Raw genomic sequence first — 16,583 nt, 5'->3', positions numbered from 1 at the left:
CCGAAGAAGAAAGCGACGCGGTGGGGCTGCCGATGATCGCGATCGTGGCTTTTTTTCTTTTTTTTCTGCCGCTTGGGGCGGCAAAAACCCTGGAGCTGGCCCTGAACACTAGAAATAAGGTTTAAGGCCCTTATTCAGGAAAGCAGCCCTATTCAAGACAGCACTTAAGCGTCAAGTATGCGTGTGCTCAGATCTCATTGAAATCAATGGAAACTAAGCACATGCTTCAAGTTCAACATCCACTTAGATGCTGTCCTCATTTTAAAAGGAAGGACAGGGACAGCACAGAGGGGAGGACTGAATACTAAGCTCTTGGGGGCAGGGACTGTCTTTTTGTTCTATGTTTGTACAGCACCTAGCACGTAGGTACCCTAGTCCCCATTGTGCAATCACAATACAAGTCATAATTATAATTGGTGGGTGCAGATTCCTGCTATTTCCAGATTTGAGTCTTGCTACTGGTCATAAAAAAATAAGATAAAATAGCTATTGAAGGCATCATGGCTTCACGTCAGTTACTTGTAAAGCTCTGAGGAAACATAGGGTATGTCTATACTGCAATTAAAAACCTGCGGCTGGCCTGTGCCAGTTGACTCAGGCTTGCGGGGCTCGGGCTAAGGGGCTGTTTAACTGCAGTGTAGATGTTCGGGCTTGGGCTGGAGCCTGGACTCTGGGACCGTGTATAGTGGGAGGGTCCCAGAGCCCGAATGTCTACAGTGCAGTTAAACAGCCCCTTAGCCCAAGTCAGCCGGCATGGGCCAGCCGCAGGTGTCTAATTGCAGTGTAGACAGACCCATATTTGTTTTAGGAAGTCAATTCTGACTTGCAATTTCTTTCAAAGCTTAAAGAACAAAGAATACCAGAAGTCTTGTTCACTGTGGGCCAGATCCAACTCCCAATGAAGTCAACAGGTGTCTTTCCATTGATTAGACTGGATTTCAAATACCTTTGCTCTAATAGATTACATATATTTGTGTTCGCTCCTTATCTTCTCTTTTCCTTTATTTTTGTATACCTTTTTTGTGATATTCCCTACAAGCATACTCCAACTATTCATTGGAGCCAACAGCTTAATGTACCCTTAAATGTAATCTGTTGATCTGAATTATAATAAACCTAGAGCATTAAGCTTTGCCATGTTTTAACATGCAGTACTGGACTTTGTGTATATAAATCCTTTAATAAGGTTGGATCTTGATGCCTATGCCTCCTGCAAAAGGAGCAGATATTTTTTCCTCTAAATACAGTCTCCAGTGACTTTCCTCTTCTGCTTCTGTATAACCAATACTACATAAAAACAACAGATAGAAAAGAATAATCCCTGGCTTTGTTCAATTATTGGTATCAAATGTTTTACATTAATGTGAAGATAAATTAAACAGAGGAAAGATTTACTTTTACTAATGTTAAATAATGGATAACCTTGAATAAAAGGAAAATAAAGTGATCTTGATAATCCCACCCCAAAATCTGACTTCCTTCCCTAGAAAGATAATGGGAAAAATACTGAGGGGAAAAAATGGCTATACATGCAAAAGAGAATAGAACAATGAGCAATAAGCAGCACACTGCATGTTAATAAAAATAAAATCATGCCACATAAATTTGATTACTTGATAGAATTACAAGGATTAGTAGATAAAGAAAACAGTAAACCAAATATACTATGATTGGATTTTAGCAAAGCATTTAACAGTGGCCCATGAAATCTCTCAAAATTAATCCACATTGGTTTGGACAGGAGCATTGTCAAGTAAAAAGAAAACTGGCTGAAGACCTGTATGCAAAAGGTTAATGATAAAGAGCAATATACTAAGCTGGGAGGAGGTGTATGGTGTGGGTCACAGGGATCTGTGTTAGAATCATAGGGCTGGAGTATTCCCTTTGCATACATGCACTCTACCCCAGCACAGGGAGGATGGATGGCTTTTTTGGGGTGCACATTGATGGAACAGAAGGCAGCCCCTCTGCAAGTGTTCTGTGGGGATATGAAGGAAAGGGTGGGAGTGGCCGGAGCAGAGCAAGGGCTGCAGACCCAATGGATTTCCATGTATAAATCTGGACAGAAGTCCACAGAGGTTGGAGCGGGGTTAACTCCCTCTGTGGCAGCCAAAGAGGACAGGCAAAGGCAATAGCAACCTGGCTGCTGCAGGGGGAGAGAAACTACAAGAGCTGTATGGAAGTGCAGCCATGCATGGACAGTTCCTATGACCTCGCCTTCTACCTGGGTCCCTTCAAAGTGGATCTCCAGGGTCTCTGTGGTTGGGAGTTCTCACTCACAGCCAAGCTCCACAGCCCCACAAAACGCTCCGTCTGGAGGGGTGATTCCCAGGAAACTCCATGAGCTCACAGTTTTCTGTCTCTGTGGAAACTCACGCACAAGTTTCTCTGTGGGAGGAGGTTTTCTGGCCTTTAGAATGTAGAGAAGGGAAAGACCTGTTAGGTCATCTAGTTCACCGCTCTGCCAGTCCAGAATGGTTTTTTGTTGTACATTTAGGACTCAAATCTACAAGGTGATGAGCACCTCAAGTGAGGTGCTGAGGACTCTCCTCTCCCAATCAAGTTCAGAAGCCATTCAGAAATCACATAGGGCACTCAGCACCTCACAGGAGAGGGTCCAGATGTCAATGTGCCAAGCAAGAGGGTTTCCAACACTTCCCTTGGGAGAATGCAACATAGAGAGAAATATTTCATGACTGTAACAGGGTGTATGGGCCTGGGACTTAGGTGGCCAGGGGGCATTCAGCCCTCTTCAGTTATCAGACACAGCAGGAAGGGAACAAGTAGTCCCTATAAAGGGCTGAGAGAGCTCAGGTGGAGAAGAGAGCTACAGGAAGCAAGTGGGGTCCTGTAGCAGGCCCTGAAGTGGGGGGATGGGTAGAGGGAAGAAAGAAGGTGCCGGGGGAAAGGCTTCTGGGCTCCTGTAGCCTGTGTTGATCAAGGGAATAGCTTTGTTTTGTGTGAATTTGAGAGTTTGTGTTTCAATTAATAAACCAGGCCCTGAGGCAATGGCCTGAAAGAGACTTAGATGTGGCAATGGGTTTTTCCTGGGCTGGTGAGGAGCTTACAATCAGGGCTGGTTCCAGGCACCAGCCCTTCAAGCATGTGCTTGGGGCGGCACCTGGAGGGGGGTGGAGCTCACCCGGGGAGAGCGGGGCCGTGGCCGGGCTTGCCGCCCTGCCCTGGCGCTCCAGCCAGCTGGGAAGAGCGGGGCCGCCCTCCCCCGGCGTTCTGGCCGGTCGGGGAGAGTGGGCCCGTGGCCGGGCTCGCCGTCCTCCTTCCGGTGCTCCGGCCGGTCGGGGAGAGCAGGGCCCCAGCTGGGCTCGGCGCCCTCCCTGTCATGCTGGGGGGGAGGGGGTGCAGCGGGAGGCTTTTTTGCCTGGGGTGGCAAAAAAGCCAGAGCCAGCCCTGCTTACAATGATATTCAACATAAATATTCTGTTTCCTTACTTCATCCCATTATTCTCATTTACACTCCCTGGTCAACACTAGCGTTAAGTGCTCCACGCACCCTGGCTTCTGCCCAATCTTTAGGCTGTATAACTAATTCCCAAGGAAAGTGGTGGATGGTGTATTTGAAATGAGAGTAGACAGGACTCTAGAGAATGTGCTTTTGGGAGCAATCCTGCATTGTCAGGGAGATGGACTAGATGCCCAGCAGGTATTTTCCAGTTCTAAACTCTAGGATTGATTTAATCCTTGTTCAGAACTATAGTACATTTTCCCCACGAGACGATGGAATTTCTTTTTTGTCACCTTCAATGCTAATTCCTAAGGACTAGACTGAGGCTTTACATCCCTGCCCCAGGAAGGAACTGTGACTCGGGAGCTGCACCTGGGGAAGAGTAATTTTACTAAGGCATTTTAAAGGGTGCAACAGACTCTTCCCTTGCACCAGCCAATTCTCTACCCATTACTGGCACTCTATCCCACTTCTCGCCCACCTGCATATGAGCTGGAGGGAGAGAAGAAAGCAATGGCGCAGCACAGTCTGCTCTCCCCCAGTGCACAGAGTGGCAATTCAGGTAGGCTATGAAAGTGTGTGTTTGTGTGTGTGTGTGTGTGTGCGCGTGTGCGTGCACGGCACTTATGTCCCCTTGTCATAATCTTGCCCTAATTCTCTAACTACAATAGCTATGTTGCTATTGTTGTTTTCCTTAAAGAAAATGCCTTTTAGTAGATTATGCATTTTATTCCTGATTAAATAGGACAATCCAGTACAGGCTGTCAAGTATTACACATACATATAGCCCAATGTATATTTTATGAGCCGTGGATTGATCATCATCATTTACATTTCTGCTTATATGCGTTTTGGTGACAAGAAATGAATTGTAAAGTTGGCAAAACATATTTGGAGCATTTGTTTCCACATTTTAAATTTTTAAGGCTTTGAATTTAAGAAAAGACAGTGGATGGTATCAGAACAGGGAAGAGTCAACAAGTTAGGCCCAGCATGAAAGCATAAATGGAAAGTATCTAGAAAACTGATTATCTAATTATATAGTATAAAAATAGAAATGAATCCAATCGGAAAATAACAATCCCCAATATTCCTTTCACTTCCTTTAATCCCATTCTCATATTTGGCCGCATTTAATGATTAGCTTTAGGGACTCCTCTCCCCTCCCCCCATGGTTCCCACTGATAAATTCTGCCAATGCTGGTCACGGATTGAGTAAAGTATACCAGGGTATCCATAATTAACTCCTTTCAGAGTGGCAGCTCTTCTAGAAAGAGCCATCTCTCTTTCCTGATGATTCCCCATGCTGAAAAACTATGTACAGTCTGTTGAATGGAAATGTACTGAAATATCCCAAACAGTTCAATCTATTGTTACTACAAAGTACAGTAGAATTTAGCAGAATACAAACGACTAGATTATGCATCCTTGGCACGGATAAAATTCTTCATTCAGCAGCTATGTTGTCAATTATGACCCTGGATTTTTTTCATTCCAGACTAGCATGGGAATGTACTTTGAACTACTAATCTTGGAGAGTTTGCTTGGCGATTTGTAATAGCATTACATGAATACAAACTTTTTCAGAAGCATCTATCAGTGACTGTATTGATTATTATATTGTCATTAGTCTACGTCCCTTCTTGACTATTTCTAAAAAAAAAAAAAAAAAAAAAGGCACATTAAAAATCCATGGACATTCACACTGGAAAGCATACATATCCAACGAGTCACATTTAGACATCGCACATTTGGCAAAAACCCATAGCTTTTTAAAAAGGCAACGTAAATCTTACAAGTTATTAGTATACTGGTGCTGCCTTTTTGAAGTTTAAGGACATTATTGTAACACATTTTTAAAAACACTAAGTTATGTATGTTGCCTAAGAAAGAACTTTCACGTGAATTCTTACAGTTTACGGGAAATGATCATTTACAAGCCCTTCAGGATTATGACTGTTTGGCTCAGAAACCTAGGCACTGTAAAGCATGGGGTGATTATCTCATACAAAGAGCCTTACTATAGCTGTAACTAGGACTTCACACAGATTCCCTTTGTTTCAAGGCACACTAAAAAAGACAAATCATTACTGAAAAAGTGAATGTAAAATGAATACAAGAATGTATAGATGTTGCTTGCTTTTAAGGTTTTAAACAAAATCCTTCTGAAGATTCATTCTCCATGTTTGCTATATTAGCATAATATTTCCATCTGAAGGGAAAGCAGCAGCTTTGCAATTCTAAAAAACAATTCTCTCTTAGGCTCAGTTTCCTTTCCAGTGTACAAACCGCTTTTAGAACAACAGAAATAAATAACAGAATATCAGGGCATGTGAGTGTGTCTTGTTTTATGGAGATGGATTTGTGGAAAAATTGAAAGAGTGATATGTAAATTAAAGATGTATTGAAAAGGTTTGCAATGGTTTAGTTGTGCCCATGTGTGTGGCTGTCCTGAAGAGGCCTACAGGAAAGTGGAATAGTTTGCTTCCCCAATTAATACCAACCACAGCTTCATCATTCCTATAATACACCCCAATAGTGCTGGAGTTGTCACTTCCCTTGGCATTGATTCTTAATTACCAGCTTCTAGTTTACTGCAGGCAAATGCTACAGAGCATGCCAAAAAAAAAAAAAAAAAGCACACACTATATTGTTTTTTCCAAGAAGATATGACATTCTTGTACTACCCTGACAATGTTAAACCTTGACATCTTTCCACAGAGATTTCCTGTCTAGTGCAGTGGAGGTCTCAGAAGTGTGGTACAAGGGAACAGGTCACAGTTTAGCAGCTTGATAAATTTGTGAACATGGGAGTATACTTGACCCATGGGTAGTCACTAATTTACTTCTAGTATCAGAGGGGTAGCCGTGTTAGTCTGAATCTGTAAAAAGCAACAGAGGGTCCTGTGGCACCTTTAAGACTAACAGAAATATTGGGAGCAGAAGTGAGCTCACGAAAGCTCATGCTCCCAATACTTCTGTTAGTCTTAAAGGTGCCACAGGACCCTCTGTTGCTATTTTACTTCTAGTTCACCTCTCATGATATAAATTAGAATTACATTGCTAGCACATCTCAAACTGCAACTTTCTACTCAAGGGGAGAATGCAAACTCTTTACCTGTTCCTTAAAAGCATATACAAACCACCTTCCTTTTACTTAGTAAGGTCAGTACAACATCTTTGCCTTTTAAACAGGTTATTTTTAGACTTGTCACCTGACACCCATTGCTATGGGTTACCAAGAAAAACACAGTCTACTGGCAAGAGATGTTTCCATGCCACAGCACTGCAGCATGGAACTCACTATTCTACCAAAACTCCCCCCGAAGCAGAAGTGGTAGCCAAAGTCTTCCAGTTGGTTTAATGCTCTGCCAAATTACTCCTTTAAAGAAGTAGCACGCAGATGATCTGCAAAAGGGTGTGTTCTGTGGAAACTTGGAAGTAATCACGGAAAAGTCAAGGTAATACATAGGATAGTCTACTAAAACAGTGTAGCTTAGTACAGGAAAAACCTTCTATTTTTCTTATACAAGAAATAATTTTTCTGAACATTCTGGTTCATTCTATACCTAAGCCAGGTCCCTAGGTCTCAGGCACTCCTTGTCCTCTTGTGTTGCATACAGATAAGGGTCCCTTTAGTCTGTGTTTTGAGGAAGAAATTAAATTGAATCAAAGAAAGAATCACCTTTGCAACTCATTTGTGGTACTCTGCATCTCATCAAGCTCCTGATATGGCCAGAGTAACATGGGGGGGGCTTCTTATATTTAACCCCCCTTCTTCTATTAATTCTTTTAAATGGATTACAGGGTAACAAGTAACAAACACTTACTTGAATACAGGCAGGAAATACATTCCTTCCTTCATCAGGTCTCCCAAAGAGTACAGGGTGGAATAAGGAGAGCCGGGGTGGAAGGCTATACAGCGTACAGTGAATGTGGCAGGGATACCTAGTGAATGATACAAATCCTGCAGATCTAGGCCGAATTTTGGCCATGGTCTATATTCAATGACTACGGTGCAATTCTGGACTAAATCCAGATTTATGCTGGTGTAAATGAAAAAAGGTCTGAGCCGTATGTTGACAAGACAGGCAGTGTGTAGTAAGTGAACAAGGCAAGAATCCAATCACTGAACAGTCAGGATAGATTTTAAAAATACTGAAACAAAACACATTAGGTCAGCTGCGTATCACCCTGCATCAAAGAGGGTTAACAGAATGTTGTAGAGACACTTTTAAAAAGGGCCTGAGGGAAAAAATGAAGGCAGGATCCTGCAATACTGTCTTGTAAACCTATATGATAAGAGAACTTCTGAGAGTCACTAAGTCACACTCCCTCCACATGACTCTGCTCCAGGAGCAGCATAACAATGTGCTGCCCCTTGCTTGGGGCAAATTTGTTAATTCACTATCAAGCCTGAAGGAAGTTGGACTTCCAAGGCCAAATTCTGGTAGGGCACATGTCACTCTGATTGGCCTCAGAGGGTGCTGCAAATGAGTATCCAATGGCAGCATTTGCGCCTCACTACTTGAAGTACTGGTAACGCAGAAAGGTAAAGCTGAATAATTGCTGACACTTACTAGGGGTTGAGAAGATGCAATGACTTCTTCTGTCTCAGGAAGACCTTCCTGCTCTTGAATGCTACCAGTGCCACTAGAATCTCCCGATGCCTACACAAAAGCAAATCATTAGAATGAGTTTAGAAAATTCCAGAATCAGAATGTTACATTCTAGCATAAAATAGCTCTTCGGATTCTTTTGTGCTTCACTTTTCACTTGTAGTTACGTGGGAAAAATTAGTTATGTGTATTTCTCAGCAACTTAATTCCAGTATTATTTTAATAAAGTAACTTATTTCTGCATTTAAAGTAGAGTATGGAGATGAGTATATTAGCAAAATGAATGTCACCACTCAAGGACTCAAAGGTGATGGAAACTAAAGATTGGGAAATTCTTTGAGGATTCTGGTTTCCAAGGGGAACAGCACAAAACAAAGCACACAACAAAACACTTTCAAGCATTTCAGTGTGTTCCAAAGAAGAGAGACTACCATTTGTTTTTGTAAGGATCCAAGGGGGCAGGTTTAGAATGCCTGGCTGTGGGGACCCTGGATCTCTGACACTCCCTTGTCACCACCAAGGGAGCTGAATGAAGCAGCATCTCTCTAAACTTGGAAGGCCAGCCCCCACAGGAAGTCCAGTCGGAGCTCCCAAGGCCTACGGCTACCTGACTGGCTCACACTCACTACTTAAGCTAGGAAGTGAGCTGGGAGGACTGTCCAAGCAACTGTGCAAACTTTTTGCTGCTGCTGCCATGTTTCACCCTCCTTTTGCCTGAATCCTGCAATCTGTATCCAACTCTGTTCCTGAGTCCTGCTCTGCTGCAGACCTGTTCCGCACTCCTAGCTTCCACTTTGCTCCTACTCCATGCCTGATCCCTGCCTCTCTCTGGTTCCTGCCCTTTCACTTTGCTCATGACCATTGGCTACCAATCCTGGCTTTGACTTCTGACTCCAACTCTGGTTCAACCCTTGGGTCTGGCATTTGGTATCTGGCCTTGGCTCCGATTCTCAGCTTCGATTTTGGTCCTGACTCTGGCTGGACCCCCTAGCTCTGGTATTTGGCAGTTGACTCCAGCTCTGACTTCTGCTTCCGCTCCCCGACCTAGATGCCTACTCTGCCCGCTAGACCTGACATCTGCTCTCTGACCACTAAGAAAGACTGCCTACATCCCAGCTCCTAACAGTTTAGTTTAAAAAGTGCTATTGTAATTCAAATCCTTGGCACAGAACCACTGAAAACAGATGGAGAGGTGTGTGTGTGAGTACTCACATATGGGTCATCATCTTCACATTGGTCTTCAGTAGCCCTTGGGTCAGGTTTGATCATTAGTTGTTGAATCGACCCCTACATGAAATAACAAAAGCAGTTCAAGGAAGTGTTCTCTTCAAATAACCTTCATGAAAGCATTGTGGGGGAAAAAGGACAGACTGGACCCTGTTTACTTTGGAAAATTATCTAAAGCATGAAGTTTGGCTAGTAACACATATGGCCTTAAATATTAACCACCACTACCACAGAAGCTGGGAAGTTCTTGGAGATCCTCATCAGCTGTAAGGTGCTTGATGGCCCAAAACATAGCCTGAAGGGTCATTAATTAAGCCACTCATCAATCTCTAGAAAATGCCCTCTGCTGAGATTATTATTGCTAATAGATGGTGAAAATAAAAAAAAATTAAGGAATTGTTATTGGTGGTGCAGTTTCAATTGGTATGTATAGAGCTCTTCCAGAGAATTAATTCCGAGTACATTGGCTGGATTACTTAAGCCATATTTCATATTTCAATATCCTATTCAGTTTATAAAATTTGTTATATAATTTATGAGTTTGTTACTAGGATAATAGTTACATGATATGCCTTGTGAAATGTTGAGGAAAAATAGCCAAACTGCTCACATAGTTATTCAGATTTCTCTTCAATAACTCATCCTGACATTTAATCTGTCACTTTAAATGGTTAGAATAATACATTTTACATAAATTTTAATATTGTAAATGATAAACAAATCAAATAGCTTGTCTAATTTTACCAACAAAACTTAATCTTGTTTTAGATCAGTAGCAACCCAGCGATAGCACAGCAATGTGAGTTACTAACAACAGTGGGAAATGGGAACAGTCTATTTCTTTAGCACATGCAATACTCAAAAACAGCTGAACCATATTTTCCTCAAAAACTTTCCAAACAAGTGTCCCTTTGGGCTGAAAGCAAGCATGGAAAACGTCAGCTCAAAAGAAATATGCTTGCCAAATTTATGAGCCACTTAAATATGGGTTAAGAAAGAGAACACACAGTAACATGCATGCTCTAATAGAAAAATCCATTCAAAAGGTATATGTAAGTACTTAATTTGAATATATGAAGACATGTAAAATGTGTGCACAAAGCATAGTAAATGGTGCAGAAGTCTAACAACTATGTAAAACTCTTCATGGAAACATGCACAATGTTCCTCTGAAGTCCAGCTTTGGGTTCAGAAAGAGTATGCAACTGGGCAACTTCTGAGACAGTATTTAAAAAATATACTATGCTCCCTACAAGTACATGCAGTGGTGTGCTATATATTCAAAATACTTAACCCTAACAGTTTACATTTGTTAAAACTACCTTTAAAGTAAATTAGATCGCATTTTCAAACCTGGGGGGTTAAAATTAAGCACCCACACCTCTAAAAATCAGGCCACTCATTTGGGTTCCTAAAGCCAGGCAGCTAAGTTTGGATACGGGGCCCTATTGTACACTTAGAAGCCTGAAGAACTGTTATTTCAGCCCATTTCTACCCTTTGGAAGACAGCAAAGCCAAAACACCCCTTTTTTGCCTCTCTAATTTCTGGGTTATTTTTGTTCCTATGTCTTAACTCCGCTCTTTTTGGCATTCCTTACAGAACTACATCCCATATTCTTTTCTGAAGACCATATACTTTTTAATGTCACTAAGGTTTCTTGGTCAGAAATTCTCAAATGAGTGACAAATTAATTCAAATGGATGATTATTACTGTTGTATTTATTAAGTAAGAAGCATTTCTCATGGATAAGATGCCCATCCTCAGACACAACTCAATCTCTCCCTCCTCGACCAAGGTCTCCAATCTGACTGCACTGCCTGATATCATTGGCACCATCCTCGACCTTGAATTTTTCATGTCCTTCCTTTTTTTAATAGTCTATGAACCTACCTATCCCAATGTCTGCAATATTGTCCATATACATCAATTCTTCAGCTCCACCTCAGCTGAAATCTAAATCCATGTCTTCATCTCCTTGTGCAGTGACTATTGCAAATCCCTTCTCTAATTCTACCTAAGTCCCAGCTCTCCGGTTTCTAGTACATGAAGAATGTTGTTGCCATCTTCTCCCTCTCTCTCTCTCACACACACACGATCCACATCCTCAAGCAAAACCACTGGTTCTCTTTTCATTTTCAGGACAAGGTAGCACTGATAGATAGCTAGATAGATCCCATGAAGTTGGTCTAAACTACCAAAAAGACCTTGCCTTTTTGCGCCTCAGCCTTCATCCTCCACTCATCCAATACTGATCTCCTCTTTGCCCTTTACAACACACACATCACTGTTACACAAAAGCCTCCTCCTCTGACATTCATTACTAACATTTTTATCTATTTATTATTTCTATTTTATTGCTCTAGTAGCCCCAGTGACGGACCAGGACCCCTTTGTGCTAGCTGCTGCAGAAACTCAGAAGTAAAAGATGGTCACTTCCCATAAAAGCTTACAATCTAATGGCTTGTCTACACTTCAAATTTGTTGCAGATCAACGTGACTTGATTTGCATTAGAATGCCCNAGAACAACTAAAGAGGAAAAGTTTCAGAATAGCAGCCGTGTTAGTCTGTATCCGCAAAAAGAACAGGAGTACTTGTGGCACCTTAGAGACTAACAAATTTATTAGAGCATAAGCTTTCGTGGACTACAGCCCACTTCCATCCGAAGTAGTGGGCTGTAGTCCACGAAAGCTTATGCGCTAATAAATTTGTTAGTCTCCAAGGTGCCACAAGTACTCCTGTTCTTTTTTAGAAACAGATTGACTTAAATGTTGGATGATTTTGCCTGAAGCAAAGTAGGTGTGGATATACCCTCATTCCATAGCAATGTTGTGCATCTCCCAAGTCATCCCATCAGTATCTCATGATGCTTTGCTAGGTACTTAGGCTGCCTGTCTATCTGTGTGACCTCTTCTGTGTGCCAGAGTCATCCTGACCAGATATCATCTTGCTGTTTAAATGCTCACACATTGCCAGGATCTTTTCGTTGTGATTCCATCTTGTGGGGACTTCAGAAACCTGTGTCATACTCCTGTTCATTGAGCAATCATGCCTTGGTGAGTGGCGCATCAGTGAGGTCTCCTGCTAATGCCCTGGATTTCATTGCTCTCTTCAGAGGATTAAACTCACAACCCTGGGTTTAGCAGGCCAATGCTCAAACCACTGAGCTATCCCTCCCCCCATCTCTGAGATGAGGGGCTGGACTGTATATTTGGAAGAGATGCCACCACTGAGCCACTGCATTGTGTGGATACCACCAAGCAGTGACCGGGCACCAAGCACGAGGACTTAACCCTCACTTCTCATCGCCTTAGGGGACAGAAGTAGACCCAGTCCCGGAGACCCAGAAGTTTACCACATCATAACCATGGCATCCACAGGAGGAGAACCAAATTTCAGGGGGAAAGGGGAACACATCTAGTAAGTATTGCAAGATATTTTTATTAAAAAGTTTGTGGGAAAGGGGTTTTAAGCAACCTAGTTCCAGGTACTATAAGGGTGCGGTCATATTTGTCTACAATCACTCTGCCTCCTGAGCTTTTGTTCCCCCACCCTTTGCTCAAAATGGCAGCCGCAATGAAGGATGTACAAGTTCTCCTGCCTTTTCCTTCCTCCCTCCTCACCTTTGCTAATACACAACCACCAGTATCTTGCTGTCTCCTTTCCAACAAACTTTGGGTCTGCCTAGAGGGGCTACAGGGTATCTTGATGCATCTCTCCACTCTTCATATACTTTGTGAATAGCAAGGATCTGCGTCGCTAACTGGTAGCCCTGCAAGACACCAGTAAGTGCAGCAGGTTCTAGGGCTCTCCATGCAGTAATGGAAGGCTCTACTTATGAGTCACTCAGGGGAAGCTAGAACCCTGTAGAAAGAGGCAGTTATTTTTGCTGACTCACTCTAATATCCAATCAGCTGAGTCATGTTACAGTAGCTCCAAGTGCCTCTCAGAGAGCAGAGAGCTAGGAGCAGGAACAGAGGGGTCTTGCTGAGAAAAAACTGCAAGAAGATCTAAGATCAGAAGAAAGCATAGGCTGAGCATTATGCGTTGCTGTTGTTGTTATTTAACAATACATGCAAACTCCAGGGTAGGAGTCTATACATGTCTATACTATGCTGCCTCTGAGCTTCTGGCCCACTGTTCCCTCTGTGCTACTGCTCCCATGATGAGATAGGAGTATACTTAAGGGAAAGCTTTCCAAAAGTACTGTTTCTGTTGGCTGTCTTTATGAGCGGAGGAAACACTAGATGAATGGAGGTAATAAGTAATAGTGTTGAGACAGATGGGAGCAGCAAGAGAGGGTGGTTTGACATGTGTGTTGGTTGGCAGGGAGAGAGAAGGTGGAGTCGTTGAAAGCTCCCTGCATGCATGTTGATGTTGACAGTGGGTGCTGGAGGGTGGGGGGTACTGTGCTCTTTTTGGGAACAGCAGCAAGGGACGGTGCTGTGTGTATACACAATGATCTGCCAGGATAGGTCAAGGACTCTCCACTAGGCTTCTCTCCTTCTCCCACGGCATGCCTTGTGACAGTAGGGCTAACACAGTGTAGCATCAAAAATACAAGCATATGCCCAGTGTATCTTACTACTGAGCAGAAGTTTTGGGCTTGATAAAATGGGAGTGTATGCAACCAGGATTTGATCTGGGCTGAATCAGCGATCCAGCACTCTTTTGAGGATGCCTCTAGAATCGGGGGGGAGGGGGAGTGGTTTCAAAGGAAACTTTACCAAGGTGAAACAAGTGCAACCAGTGCAGATATTTGCAGAGGTCTGAAACAATAGCTCAGAGATGTGTGACCTCTCCCATTCCTCTCACTGCCTGATGATGGGCAGTTCAGATATCCAGTGATTATTTGCTCTTTCATTGTGAATCATGTAAGAAAAGAGAGGGAGAATCACAGATCTGCATGCTCTATCATGCTCATTCTGGTGCCATGAATGGAAGTTGTTTGGCAGATGCCACCATTTTCCTCCCCCCGTCTGACCTCTGGAATCAAAAGGCCAGGGGAGCAAAGTGAGCCCTCCCAAAGTAAAGTCAATTCTGCAGAGCCCAGCCACTACCTCCAGCCAAGTTGCCCAGCCTGAGGAGTGGTGACAGGTCTGCCTTGGTGGAGAGTGTGGGGCCAGGCAGTTTCCTCCTTGGCAATAAAGGTTGCAGCTCCGACATCTGTTGCAGCCCCTCTGCAGACTCAGGCAGACATCACCGAGTCAGTTACACTGAGCTCATGTTTTCAAGCTTTTCTTTGCAGTCATGAGGGCCAGAAACAATTGTTCCCATGAGAGCTGAGATTTTGATCTCATCACATGTCTCTGGAGCCCTAGCCACATGCCTGTTGCGCCCATCATGGATCTGAATCTCACTGAGGGGTAAACAAGCCTGAGGAGACCCACAGAGCATAAGGGATCATATTTTGAACATTTGCATCATCTGCTGTAAGTGGTGTCTGATTTTAGCATGTCAAAAGTCCAGAAGCTGGCTTGTGCCCAGAGTGAGGGAGAGAACCACCACCTTCTTTTTTCCAGTTTCAGCAATGGGTGCAACTCAAATGGAACTACAACATTCAGCGTTTTATGGCCCATGCTAACCTGTACTTCCATAGTCAAGTTCACAAATGCGATAAAAAAGTAATCAGGATATCTGCTGAAATTCACATAAGCCTAAGTTTGTTTCATGTTGTTTTACCATATTTGGTAAACCCTTTTTGGACCCTATTTGGACACAGACTGGCTAACCTAGTGAGGAGGGCTTTAAACTAAGTTCAACGGGGACAGGTGAGCAAAGCCCACGGGTAAGTGGGGAACATGGAGACCTGGGAGATGGGTCAGAAACAAGAGGGCTATAATGGCAGCGAGAAAGGAGGGTCAGGGCAAAACTGGGAGGCAAGATCAAATCAGTATCTTAGATGCCTATATACAAATGCGAGAAGTATGGGTGATAAGCAAGAAGAATTGGAAGTGCTAATAAATAAATATAACTATGACATTGTTGGCATCACTGGAACTTGGCGGGATAATACAAATGATTGGAATGTTGGTGTGGATGGGTACAGTTTGCTCAGGAAGGATAGACAGGGGGAAAAGGGAGGAGGTTTTGCCTTATATATTAAAAATGTACACACTTGGACTGAGGTGGAGATGGACATAGGAGACGGAAGTGTTGAGAGTCTCTGAGTTAGGCTAAAAGGGGTAAAAACAAGGGTGAAGTCATGCTAGGAGTCTCCTACAGGCCACCTAACCAGATGGAAGAGATGGATGAGGCTTTTTTTAAACAGCTAACAAAATCATCCAAAGCCCAAGATTTGGTGGTGATGGGGGACTTCAACTATCCAAATATATGTTGGGAAAATAACACAGCGGGGCACAGACTATCCAATAAATTCTTGGACTGCATTGCAGACAACTTTTTATTTCAGAAGGTTGAAAAAGCTACTGGGGGGAAGCTGTTCTAGACTTGATTTTAACAAATAGGGAGGAACTCATTGAGAATTTGAAAGTAGAAGGCAGCTTGGGTGAAAGTGATCATGAAATCATAAAGTTTGCAATTCTAAGGAAGGGTAGAAGGGAGTACAGCAAAATAGAGAAAATGGATTTCAGGAAGGTGGATTTTGGTAAGCTCAGAGAGCTGATAGGCAAGGTCCCATGGGAATCAAGACTGAGGAGAAAAACAACTGAAGAGAGTTGGCAGTTTTTCAAAGAGACACTATTAAGGGCCCAAAAGCAAGCTATTCTGCCGGGTAGGAAAGATAGAAAATGTGGCAAAAGACCACCTTGGCTTAACCACGAGATCTTGCATGATCTAAAAAATAAAAAGGAGTCATATAAAAAATGGAAACTAGGACAGATTACAAAGGATGAATATAGGCAAACAACACAGGAATGCAGGGGCAAGATTGGAAAGGCAAAGGCACAAAATGAGCTCAAGCTAGCTATGGGAATAAAGGGAAACAAGAAGACTTTTTATCAATATATTAGAAGCAAGAGGAAGACCAAGGATAGGGTAGGCCCACTGTTCAGTGAAGAGGGAGAAACAGTAACAGGAAACATGGAAATGGCAGAGATGCTTAATGACTTCTTTGTTTCGGTCTTCACCGAGAAGTCTGAAGGAATGCCTAACATAGTGAATGCTAATGGGAAGGGGGTAGGTTTAGCAGATAAAATAAAAAAAGAACAAGTTAAAAATCACTTAGAAAAGTTAGATGCCTGCAAGTCACCAGGCCAGATGAAATGCATCCTAGAATACTCAAGGAGCTAATAGAGGAGGTATCTGAGCTATTA

General features: G+C 42.9%; 1 protein-coding gene across 2 annotated transcripts in view; it reads right to left on the bottom strand.

Moving 5' to 3' along the window:
* Positions 1–16,583, bottom strand: part of COL15A1 (collagen type XV alpha 1 chain) — a gene marked incomplete in the record, with an annotated part of 278,369 nt that overhangs the window by 154,283 nt on the left and 107,503 nt on the right. For both annotated transcript variants that reach the window (XM_034761429.1, XM_034761430.1), the window contains 2 exon segments: positions 8,044–8,133; positions 9,295–9,369. In XM_034761429.1, coding sequence (XP_034617320.1) covers positions 8,044–8,133; positions 9,295–9,369 — 165 coding nt within the window.

This window comes from Trachemys scripta, chromosome 2 (genome assembly GCF_013100865.1).
Source record: "Trachemys scripta elegans isolate TJP31775 chromosome 2, CAS_Tse_1.0, whole genome shotgun sequence".
NCBI classification, from domain to species: domain Eukaryota; kingdom Metazoa; phylum Chordata; order Testudines; family Emydidae; genus Trachemys; species Trachemys scripta.
This window is presented reverse-complemented; position numbering and strand designations above follow the sequence as displayed.